This window comes from Solanum verrucosum, unplaced genomic scaffold (genome assembly GCF_900185275.1).
Source record: "Solanum verrucosum unplaced genomic scaffold, falcon-dt-bn FXZP01000144.1, whole genome shotgun sequence".
Lineage (NCBI taxonomy): Eukaryota > Viridiplantae > Streptophyta > Magnoliopsida > Solanales > Solanaceae > Solanum > Solanum verrucosum.
The window spans coordinates 1,314,536-1,326,730 of record NW_026020773.1 but is presented as its reverse complement, the minus strand read 5'-3'; the positions used below and the strand labels follow the sequence as shown (position 1 = coordinate 1,326,730).

Sequence of the window (12,195 nt, the reverse complement as noted above, 5' to 3'; positions counted from 1 at the left end):
CCCCGTCCAAAAACTAGAGCATATATGTCCTTCATTCTAACAGAAGACTAAATAGAGACGCGTGACACAATCTAATCTGTCGATCCAATATTTAATAAATATCGGCTCGGTGGATAAGATTATGATGTGTATATTTGTTAATATAAAGGGTATATGCTCTAGTTTTTGAATGACAGAGGCATCAATATCCCAAAAGTATGATAAAGGATATCTACATACTATTTACGATAGTTTGACAGTATATTTTGTCTTTTTTTCTATAATATAAACAAAACATATAATAACAAACATTAAAATGTCTTAATATTTTAACATTATATTTCCTTTTTGCATTAGTCATTCTCACTCCCTTTCCCTTCCTCACAAGTCTCCAATCATCTCCTTTCCTCTCTTTAGATTCCATCCAACAAATCAAAATCACAACTTTATTACCCACCACCCCTCTTTCCCTCCCTACCCTCACCTCCTAGTGGATCGATTATAAATTCACGTCAATTTAATAAGTATAAATTTAAAATAAAAATTACGTATATATTATTTTTATATTTAATTTATGAAATTATATTGAATATGTTATTATTATATATTATACCATTCGAGTAATAGTCGAAATACATAAATTTTAAAATGTGAATCAATTTCTACTTATATTATTCTAATATTAATTTAAAATCATGGTTAAAGCATACTAAATACTTATTTATAATCGATTATTTACCTCTAATACTAAATGTATAATATGTATTTGAATATAATAAATTAATTAATGTATATATTCATTGTAATCTTTTAATCATGATAAATTACATTGATATAGTATAACTAGCTAATACATACAAAATTGACTATTTTACTCTTTGTTATTTTTCTTTTTATCTTGCTTTTGACAACATAGTTTTTTTTTTTGAACCGAGCACTATTAAAACTAAAACATTTCTATCTTATATTTCATTTATAAAAATACAATAAATATGTTATTATTGTCATAATCTATATCAATAGATATTTATCGTAAAAACACATAAAATTTAAATTTTGAATCCACTCGTGTTCCACTCTTTTCCTTCACTCATCTAAATCCATGGTTAAAGTTCAACCTCACCCCACCCCCTTCTTACCCCCCACCCTCCAACACTGCTTTCCAATTACAGCAGAGTATAACCTTATCTTCTCTGCAGTAGAACCCACCCCCCTGTCTCACAAGTCTTCAAACCCACCTAACCCCAATTCAACCCACCCACCCCCATCGCCTCTTCTTCAGCTCCCACACACTCCCTCTCTAGTCTCCACAGATCTGAACTTTCATTACTCAAGATTTAAAGATTCTTGAAATTCTTGAAAAAAAATGTCAACTTTAGCACCCCATTTCCGTACTGTAATGGTGAACTCACTTCCCTTAGAAGTTCTTGAACACATCTTCTCCGACATAACTTCAGATAAGGACAGGAACTCAATATCCTTGGTTTGTAAATCTTGGTATGAAGCTGAGAGGTGTTGTAGGAAACGTGTGTTTATTGGGAACTGTTATGCTGTTAGCCCTTCAATCTTGATTAGACGTTTCCCAGATCTCAGATCTGTAACGATTAAAGGGAAGCCACATTTTGCTGATTTCGATCTTGTACCTGAAGGTTGGGGTGCATATTTCTATCCGTGGGCTGTTTCAATGGCGAAAGCTTATCCATTTCTTGAGGAAATTAGGCTTAAGAGAATGGTTGTTTGTGATGAGTCATTGGAGCTGATTTCGAAGTCGTTTAAGAATTTCAGAGTCTTGGTTTTACAGTCTTGTGAAGGATTTACTACCGATGGACTTGCTGCCATTGCTGCTAACTGCAGGTTTATCTAGCATTTTTAGCTGTTTTCTTGGGTAGATTACCCTTTTCTGAGTAATGGTGAAAAAAGTCTTAATCTTTGCATCTGGGGTTAACTGTGCTTGTTTGAAGCTGAGGGGTTGAGGAAAGTTTTAATCTTTGCATCTGGGGTTTACTGTATTTGTTTGTAAGGGTGGTTGAGGAAATGGTATGTTTTTTAGAGCATTGTTGTCTGAGTACTCTAGTCGTTAATGGTGAAAAGAAGTCTTAACCTTTGCATCTGGGGTTAACTATACTTGTTTGTAACTGAGGGGTTGAGGAAAGTTTTAATCTTTGTATCTGGGGTTAACTGTATTTGTTTGGTATTGAGGGGTTGAAGAAATGGTGTGTTTTGTAGAGTATTGTTGTCTGAGTACTTTATTTGTTAATGGTGAAAAAAAGTCTTACTCTTTGCATCTGGGGTTAGCTGTTCTTGTTTGTAACTGAGGGGTTGAGGAAAGTTTTAATCTTTGCATTTGGGGTTGACTGTATTTGTTTGTAATTGAGGGTGGTTGAGGAAATGGCATGTTTTTTTTTAGAGCATTGTTGTCTGAGTACTTTAGTCGTTAATGGTGAAAAGAAGTCTTAATCTTTGCATCTGGGGTTAGCTGTACTCGTTTGTAATTGCGGGGTTGAGGAAATGGTATGTTTTGTAGAACATTGTTGTCTGAGTACTTTAGTCCTTATTGGTGGAAAAAGTCTTAATCTTTGCATCTGGGGTTTACTGTACTTGTTTGCAATTGAGGGGTTGATGAAAGTTTTAATCTTTGCATCTGGGGTTAAGTATTTGTTTGTAATTGAGGGGCTGAGGAATTTTGTCTTAAGAGAATGGTTTTTTTGTCATGAGTCATTGGAGCTGATCTCAAAGTCATTTATTCGAAGTCTTGGTTTTACAGTCTTGTGAAGGACTTACTACTGATGGACTTGTTGCCATTTCTGCTAACTGCAGGTTTATCTAGCACTTTTTAGCTGTGTTTTTCTTTGTAGATTACCCTTTTCTGGTAATGGTGAAAAAATCTTTAATCTTTGCATTTGGGGTTAGCTGTACTTTTTTGAAACTGAGGGGTGAGGAAAGTTTTATTCTTTGCATCTGGGGTTGACTGTATTTGTTTGGTAGTGTGGGGTTGAGGAAATGATATGTTTTTTTGTAGAGCATTGATGTCTGAGTACTTTAGTTGTTAATGGTGAAAAGAAGTTTAAATCTTTGCGTCTGGGGTTAACTGTACTTGTTTGTAACTGAGGGTTTGAGGAAAGTTTTAATCTTTGCATCTGGGGTTAATAACTGTATTTGCTTGTAATTGAGGGGTTGAGGAAATGGTAGGTTTTGTAGAGATTGTTGCTTGAGTTCTTTAGTCTTTACTGGTGAAAAAGAGTTCAAATCTTTGCATCTGTGGGGTAACTGTTTCGAGGAAATACTAGAAGGTTTTGTTGAGCACTGTTGTCTAAGTACTTTAGCCCTTACCGGTGACTTCATTAAATTATTTCTAATCTGGGATTAACTGATTTGACGGAATAGTAGGTTTTGTGGAACATTGTTGTCCGAGTACTTCAGCCCTTACTGGTTAGGATAAGTTTTAATCTATGCATCTGAGAAACTGTTCTTGTTTGTAATTGAGGCATTGGGGAAGCAGTGGGTTTTGTGGAGCATTGTTGTCTGAGTACTTTAGTCTTACTGGTGAGAAAAGTTCTAATCTTTGCATCTGGGGGTTGAATGTTTCTTGTTTGTAATTGAGGGCTTGAGGAAGCAGTAGGTTTTGTGAAGCATTCTCGTCTGAGTACTTTAGCCCTTGAGATATTCCTCCCACATTGTGTGAACAATCTCTTCTCGTCGAGCATGCGTTTCCCGATCAGCTGACCTACAAGATGAAGCAACATTGTTAATCTCTGTCTCTGGTTGGTCGCTGATATTAAAGTTGGGGTTGTTATTACAAAAAAATTAGGGTAAAATTTGAAAATAAAATATAATTCCAACATTCGAAAGCGAGTTGGAAAACATGTTATAAGTTGTTTTCCAAATTTGATTTACAACTTCAAGTCGGCTTTGAACTTTTCATGACCAAACACTGGTTTTCAAATAAAGTGAAACATTATTCCGGAAAAAAGTAAATAATGTTTATGGCCAAATGGGTCCTTAGTTATGTCTTTCAGTTCATTCCTCTGTTTTGCTTGATTGGATGGTATTTCACGGTAGTTGGTGGAAAGAGTAACAAGAATACCATAGCGAAGAAATGCCTTATTACTTTGATCCACTTACTGGGCAAAGATGCAAGAGCATATACTTGTATAATTTGGCTACAACAAACGAAAGGGACGTAAGAGGGCACAATTTCGTCCACCTTTAGAAGTCCTCTTATATTTGGACCTTCTTTTGCTGCTATTCTTGTTTAGCGCTGGGAATAAAAACTATAGAAGCAATGTAACTCGTGATTTGCTGCAGGAACCTGAGAGAACTGGACCTGGGAGAAAGTGAAGTAGAAGACCTGAGTGGCCACTGGCTTAGTCATTTTCCTGATAGCTGCACATCGCTTGTGTCACTTAACATTGCTTGTTTGGCTTCTGAGGTCAGCTTCTCAGCTTTGGAGCGTCTAGTTGCTCGCTCTCCTCATTTGAGGACTCTTCGGCTCAATCGTGCCGTTTCCATTGAGAAACTTCCAAAGCTACTTTGTCATGCTTCGAAGTTGGTTGAATTTGGTACAGGATCCTACTCTGCTGACATGCAGGCTGATGTTTCTGAAGTTTTCGTAAATGTATCTCAAGCTTTTTCAGGCTGTAATCAACTCAAAGGCTTGAGTGGGTTTTGGGATGCTGTGCCAGCCTACTTTCCAACTATTTATCCAGTCCACTCCAAACTCACCTCTTTGAATTTAAGCTATGCTACCATTCAAATACCTGATCTTGGCAAGCTCATTGGCAACTGTCTCAATTTGCAGCGGTTGTGGGTAGGTTCTAGCTTGTGTTTTACTTTTGTATACTTATTGCGTGTTTTCAATAGTCATGGCTCAATACATAAACTGTTTTTTTTTTTTGAGAAGGGATATATGAATGTGTTTGTGATAAAATAGATAAATTGATTGTTAGTTGTAAACACAGAAGTTTCCAAGAGAATAACAATAATCCTAACTTATTAATTGTCTTGCTGATTCTGATAACTGCCAGGGATAAATAAACAGCGCAATAAACTTCAGTTTATACTGAGATAACATAGCTAAACAATTAATGTCGAGTAAACTCATTGAATAATTTGCTGGTCTGCCATATGAAGAATAACTTAACGTTGAAGCTTAGTGTTGCACGAATCCTACACACTGACAATTCATGTTTACTTTCCGAGTTAGACGCTTCCATTAGTTTTTAAGCTCTTCTTGTCCATGGGCTCTGTTGCATAATTGGTTATCCAGCTTACGCTTAAGGCACTTGGAATGGATGTGATTGCAGGTGCTAGATTACATTGAAGATTGCGGTCTTGAGGAGATTGCCAACACTTGTAAGGAACTTCAAGAGCTTAGGGTGTTTCCTTCTGATCCATTTGCTCCAGGACCGAATGTATCCTTGACAGAGCAAGGCCTTGTAGCTGTCTCAATGGGCTGCCCTAAGCTTCAGTCAGTTTTATACTTCTGCCGCCAAATGACAAATGACGCCTTAGTTAGTATTGCAAGGAATCGTCCTAACATGATCCGATTTCGTTTGTGTATTATCGAGCCTCGAACTCCTGATTACTTAACCCTTGAACCACTTGATACTGGTTTTGGGGCCATTGTGCAACACTGCAAGGAATTGCGGCGACTTTCTCTTTCTGGCCTTCTTACAGATAGTGTGTTTGAGTACATTGGGGTCCATGCTAAGAAGTTAGAGATGCTTTCCTTAGCTTTTGCGGGGGATAGCGATCTAGGCCTCCACTATGTTCTCTCTGGTTGTGAGCGCCTTCGTAAGTTGGAGATTAGAGACTGCCCCTTTGGCGATGAGGCTCTGTTGGCTAATGCTGCAAAGCTGGAGACAATGCGATCCCTTTGGATGTCTAATTGTTCAGTAAGTTTTGAAGCATGTAAGCTGCTAGCCCAGAAGTTGCCAGGGCTTAATGTTGAAGTTATAGACGAGAGGGGTCATCCGGATACGAGACTAGAAAGCTGCCCTGTTGAGAAACTTTATATATACAGGACAGTGTCAGGAAGGAGGTTCGATACTCCTGGTTTTGTTTGGATTATTGATGAAGATGCAGCATTGACTCCATATAGCAACGGGAATTGCTCTCTGGCTTCTTAGGAAGACTTCAGGTATAAGTTCTATGTTAATCTTTCACCCGCGTTTACTTGCTTGAGCCTTGTAGTTGCAGTGCTGGTTATGGTGGCAGTGAAGTGATTTGACCTTTTGTTGATCGACTTCGCAGCAATTAATTAATAATGAGTTTGAACTCTTCTTGTTGTGCTATATCAGCAAGGACAACTATTGTATTTTTGGGTTGGAGGGGGGGGGGTGTTCAACTGTGTATCCTATTTTGTATCATTATGTATCGGTTTAACTTTCTCTAGTGACTCGTTCTTCTGTTAAATGGTGCTGTCAATGTACTTGTGGTCATGTATTGTTGTAATTCTCTTTGAAGTTTAATGTGAACCTTTCATTCATTTGAGTGCTGGAAATCCCATTTGTTGAACGTTTAGTAGAAGGTATTTCAGTGTTCTAGTACGAGTCAGTTTGATAAACAAACACTTATTTTCGTTCAGAGTGGGATTTCAGCCTAATTTGGTTGAATGTTCCGAGGAGAGGAAGTCATGAGTGCTTATAAGCTCTCTATAACCTCTTCACTTCACGGGCTAGCTTTTGTGATGAAAGTTCGTTGGGTTTTTGACAGTAGTATCAATGTTTTAAATCAGTACCTTGATCGAGGTTGAACGATTGTGCTTTGAGCACATAAGATGGGACTTCAGACCAAGTTTGACACAAAGGAGGTTTGGACAGCCATAGGCAAATCCACAGCGTAATCTATGAATTCATGTGAATCCCTCAACTTTTGTCAAAATCCTATACATATGTGTATTAAGTTATCGACTTAATAATTATAAATATGTGATTGCGAATCTAATTATTATTGATGTTAACGTGAGGTTGCCATAGAAACTTGTAAACGTCAAATCCTCCGCAGACGGCTTATAAGCAAGAAAATTATTGTGTGTGAATGCAAAGTAAAAAATAAAGAGATACCTAGTGGCAGAAAAGTAAGAAAATTCTGCTATTGTAAGAAAAGCAAAAGCATAAATCAATGAATCTATCTGCCAAAATAGTAAAGAAAGCAGTGATAAGAATAGTATTTTGGTGTACAAGATTAATGTTTAAAATTATAATTTTTGTTAAAAACTTATTAGTTTTCTAAATACAATCTACTTTTCAACCATAATGCTCAAAAGCTACTTAAATAACAGGATATTCTTCCGGCCAACGACTTGAAGCTCGTCTCCTCCCCACATATCTTCAGCATATTCCTTAATCTTGAGAGCAGAATCTTCAAGTTGAGGGCTCTCTACAAGTTTGATAATTTTCAATGAACTAATATCCCTGAAACTAGGTGGAATCTCCTCAAGCTCTTGACATCCCTGCAGTTCTAATTTCTCAAGGGAGGGAAAGGATTCCTCTCCAACCTCCCACTTGGAAAGTGTCATTTCATGCAACTTCAAATATTTGAGATTCTCAAAGGTGTCTTTCTCCCCCATGTTCCATTCTTCCCCATGGATGATTGTATGTTTAAGGTACAACTCTTCAAGGTAGGGCAGTCTCGCTATTGTTGATAGTGAATTGGATGTCAGAGGAAAGTCAAGCAGACGCAATTTTTTTAGATTCAAAGGGAAGTAAAAATTCCATGGCCGATTTATGGCTGCAGAGGACCCACTGTCGTTTGTGTTTGAACTTTTAAAACATACAATGAGGTTTTCTAGTTCAGTTAGGCAATCCAATTTCGGGAACCAGTATTGCTCTGTTGAATAATCCCATGATTCCTAACCCTCAGGGGTTGGCCTGCTGGCAATTGACTTGAGCCTTGGGGTTTGCTCCCTTTCAAGGTCTCAAGTTCGAAACCCACTAGGTGCAAACAATTTCTGAGGGCCATCGGACTGGGTAAAACCTGAATTAACCGTGGTGCACTTGCGGGAAATTCCTTGCCGAGGGCCTGTGCACCCCGGGATTAGTCGGGGCTCAAAGAGACTCGGACACCCGGTGCAAATCAAATAATCCCATGATTCCTTGAGTTCAAAGGAAAGCTCTTGAAGATTGGGAAACCTTTTGAAAATATCCTCTGTATCTTTCGAATAGGAAAGAATGAGTCCCCCTAATATTTTCAACTTCTCTAACTTTGTGTCCTCTGCTATCAATATTGATTCATCTGCATCCATATCAAAGAAAGAGCAAGCATTCATGGCCAGCATTCGCAACTTTACAAGATCCCAAATTCTCGGTAATAGTATCAAGATTGTTCCGTCGTTTTCAACGAATAGAGTTTCTAGATTCCAGAGGTTTGAGAAAGATAAAGGCAGAGATTCAACTTCTGTCCTAATGTATAAGTACCTCAAATGATTCAACATGCATATTTCATTCAGCAAAGAATCTTTCACATTGATAAAATCGGAATCCAGGTACAACCCTCTAAGAAGCCTCAAGTGTCTTAGGTGAAATGTATCAGCAACACTATCGGCTAACTGCTCGTCTCCATATATGGTCAAAGAATAGAGGTGTTTACCAGAATGCCTTTTCTTGTTTGAATCAAACAGGACAAAATTGTTAAGCCCCAATAACTCGCTGTTATACTGAATGGTAATTTGACGTGGCATCAAATCTGAACAAGAAGATGGTGTACTTGAACTTATCTGGTCAAACAACTTTTCCTCTCTTGCTTTTATCAAACAAAATTCATGCACAAGATCATGAAGTTGGCAAGTCGGGATATCACCTATCTCATTGAAAGCAATTACCAAGCTACTGGAAATTAAGTTATCTCTGTCTGTCTCCACACTCTTCATCTCTGTCTGTTCCACAAGTCCTTCAGCAAGCCATAAACTATTCAATGTATATATTGCTATTGCAGTGTCCTTCGGATAACTTGCAAGGTAAAGAAAGCATGGCTTGATGTGATGTGGCAAATGGTCATAACTTAATTCTATAACCTTCATCACTTCCACTTCACTGTTCAAAATAAAGGAACTCAAATTATTTCGAACTTCAAGCCACACAGTTTTTTTCTTTTCCTTCCTTTCTACAACTCCAGCAATCAGATCAGCCACCAAAGGAAGCCCTTTACAATTTTCGGCTATTTCTTTACCAACATCCAATAGTTCATCAGGGCAACTCTCGTTTCCAAATGCCCTTTTCTCTAATAACTCCCAACTTTCTTCTGATCTTAGCAATCGAAGCTCAAGAGGATCAGTGTAGTGCTTTCCATACAAAGCCACTTCCTTTTCTCAAGTAGTCAAAATAATTCTACTTCCTTTCATACCATTAGGAAAAGGTCTTGTTAACTCATCCCACGTAGTAGTATCCCACACATCATCTAAGACAATAAGATACCTCTTTCCTAACAGTTGTTTCCGTAGCTTATCAGCAACATCAATATTCTCAATCAAATTTGAATCCGAGCCATTAACTTGATTAAAAAATTTATTCAACAAATTCTTTTCGTCATATTCTTGGTCGACTGTGCACCATGCGCGAAGGTCGAAATGACAAGAAATTGATTTATCATTGTATACTTTGAATGCCAAAGTAGTTTTACCTGAACCCGGCATACCAGTGATCGAAATGACATCTAGATCTGCCGGTCCTCTGGTGAGCTCTCTAAGTATCAGGTTTGTCTCCTCCTCAAAACCTACAATTATTTTATCAGTTGTCAATGACTTGCTCTCAACTGGTTTCTTGGGAGAGTTCACAAAGATGAGACCTCTGTTCTTGGAAATGTTCTCATGTAAATCAGAGACCTCTTCTTTGATAAGCTTCATCTTCTTTATGGTAGTGGGAAGTGAGAAAATAAGATGTAAGAGACCATTATCTCGAACAATAATTGAATCTATGACATCTTTTGCCTCATAAGCCACATCTAGAACACGTGCCCAGAGATCTTTATACAATCCTTGCTCAACATTCACAAAGAACGATCTTATGAATTCTAGGTCTTGTCTCACCAACTCAATTTCTTCCTTTATCAAAGCAATTGAATAAGCATTGGAATCTAGCAAATCATTCAAACGTATGTTTAGTAGATTCATGAAGAACTGTCCATCACTCATGGGGAAGCAACATTGAGATGAATCCGGGACTTTCAGATAAACATGTTTGAGATCTTCCTTGAGGAATTCAATATTTTCCAGCAAGTCTAGGGTTGCACGATTTGTCTCATCGGTACTCTCTTTATTCCTTAATTTCTCTTCTAAGTCGCGAACAAGAGTTGATACCTCTTTGATAAGTGCTCCAACAAATGCCAAAAGATCAAATAATTTGTCATGATGAATAAAGTCCTTGGGCATATCAAAAAGAATAATTAATAGGAACTCAATCATAACATGAATGTTTCGAGCCCCTAAAGTGCTAGGGGTAATAACAGTTATCATGTGCTCTTGTAGATGAATAAGATATTCCCGAAGAATGTCCGGAGAGGTTTCCAGGAGCTGCTTTATGAAGCGTCCAATTTCTGCTGAAGTTGAACCTTTCAAATTTGTATAACCTATGTTCATAACCTCCAGTTCAGTTGGAACAATCTTCAAGAGTAGATGTGCTAGCTTGAAGAGTTGAGAGTCTCTATCATTCTCATCTCGCTTGTAGAGTTGAGCATTTTCATCATTCTGATCATCCCAAAGGAAGTGTCCCACTCTCTCAGCCATCAGTTGAAACAGAGATAAGACATTCTCAACCATCTCATGTTTAATGCAACCATTCACTATCAACCCATGGAAATCTCTTATGTTGCCACATACATTCTGAAGAACCTCATATTGAGTCACTCCAGGAAACATCTTTTCAGCACGATGCCTCGATAGATGATAGAGATTTAAGAGGAGGAAGTCCAATTGCTCATCCATCATGGTGGCATCTGATTTAGAACGATGATACAAGCTGATACAGTCATCCATATTACTGGCGAGGCTAGTAAAGACATATTTACACCCGACGTCTTTGCCATCATCATCCAAAATTGGTTGAAGCAGATTCTCAACCTCTTGTCTTTTTCTAGTCATTATATCTTCAAACTGCTCCAAATCGGAATAAGAAAGCTGGACATATGTACAAATAAATGTCAGCTTCAATTTCAAGCTTTCAATTAGATCCACATCAACAGCCTTTTGATCTTCTTCATTCGTTAATCTCTCCAGAACATTGGCAACGTCCTTGCGAAGAGCAGAAAATGACACCTGCCAAAATAACACATACCAAAATTTTAAAGCCACATGATATCTACAATTCAATACTTTACAGTTCACTCTATCAAATAACATACCAATGAGTTGTTTGCTTCTTCATTATCTTTTCGTTTTCCCATGATTCTACTTTTCCTTTCCAAGTTCTCAAGACCTGATGCATAAAAAGTACATAAAACTTTATCAGGAGAAAGAAGATGAAATGTTAAGAATAATCAATAATTTCACTATTTTCACGCGAACTTAAGAGGAGGTCTTTTGTCTAATAGCGTATGGTAATATATTTTCATTATAGAGGGGAATCTTTTGTCATCTTAGAAAAGATTTGCTTCTATTCACTCCGCACTCTCTAACCCCCTCCCTCTCACCCGGTAAGAATTCGCCCACACCGGATATTAGTACCAAACTAATACAACTTATCATGAGTAAGTAATAATTTAATGAGGTGAAAGTATACATTAACTAACCACAATTAAAGTGATAATGTCATGCATCTATTGATTTGTTGTAAATCGGTGGTGTGAGCAAGTATTTAGCTCTCTCTCTTTCTTTGTGATATCCAACTAACTACCAAATTTCTTTCATTTTTCTTACATCACTTTTACTTTTCCATAACTATACTTCAATAGAGATGAGAGTAGCAAATTATTAGATGAGTTGACTAACCTTTTTAGTTGATGAAACTTTATATCCTCTGCTTGCTTTGTTATTTGATCAATACAGCTCAAAATTCTGGAAATAAACAGAGGAATAATTAAGACCAAAAATGGTGCATAGTATTATTCCAAAAGCATGAATCAATTAGAATGGGGCCACACTTGTCTGCCACAAAGGCAAAAGATAAGAAAATTAATCAAGTTTTCAATATTCTGCTCACTTCATCCTTTTTATTTGACAATGTTTTCTTATTTCCCTGTCCAAAAAATATTAACATTCTTATAATTTTTTAGTTAAAAGTTTTA

At 37.3% G+C, this 12,195-nt stretch overlaps 1 protein-coding gene and 1 pseudogene across 1 annotated transcript; one reads left to right on the top strand and one right to left on the bottom strand.

The window, feature by feature from the left end:
- Window positions 1-1,232: 1,232 nt before the first annotated feature.
- LOC125812981 (protein TRANSPORT INHIBITOR RESPONSE 1-like) lies at window positions 1,233-6,142 on the top strand. The gene is made up of 3 exons (XM_049492460.1): window positions 1,233-1,833; window positions 4,285-4,786; window positions 5,283-6,142. Exons 1-3 carry the CDS (start codon window positions 1,346-1,348, stop codon window positions 6,105-6,107), a joined length of 1,815 nt encoding a protein of 604 aa, XP_049348417.1. The 5' UTR covers window positions 1,233-1,345; the 3' UTR covers window positions 6,108-6,142.
- A 988-nt stretch (window positions 6,143-7,130) lies between these two features.
- On the bottom strand, window positions 7,131-11,355 carry LOC125812977 (putative late blight resistance protein homolog R1A-3; annotated as a pseudogene).
- Between the last annotated feature and the right edge of the window lie 840 nt (window positions 11,356-12,195).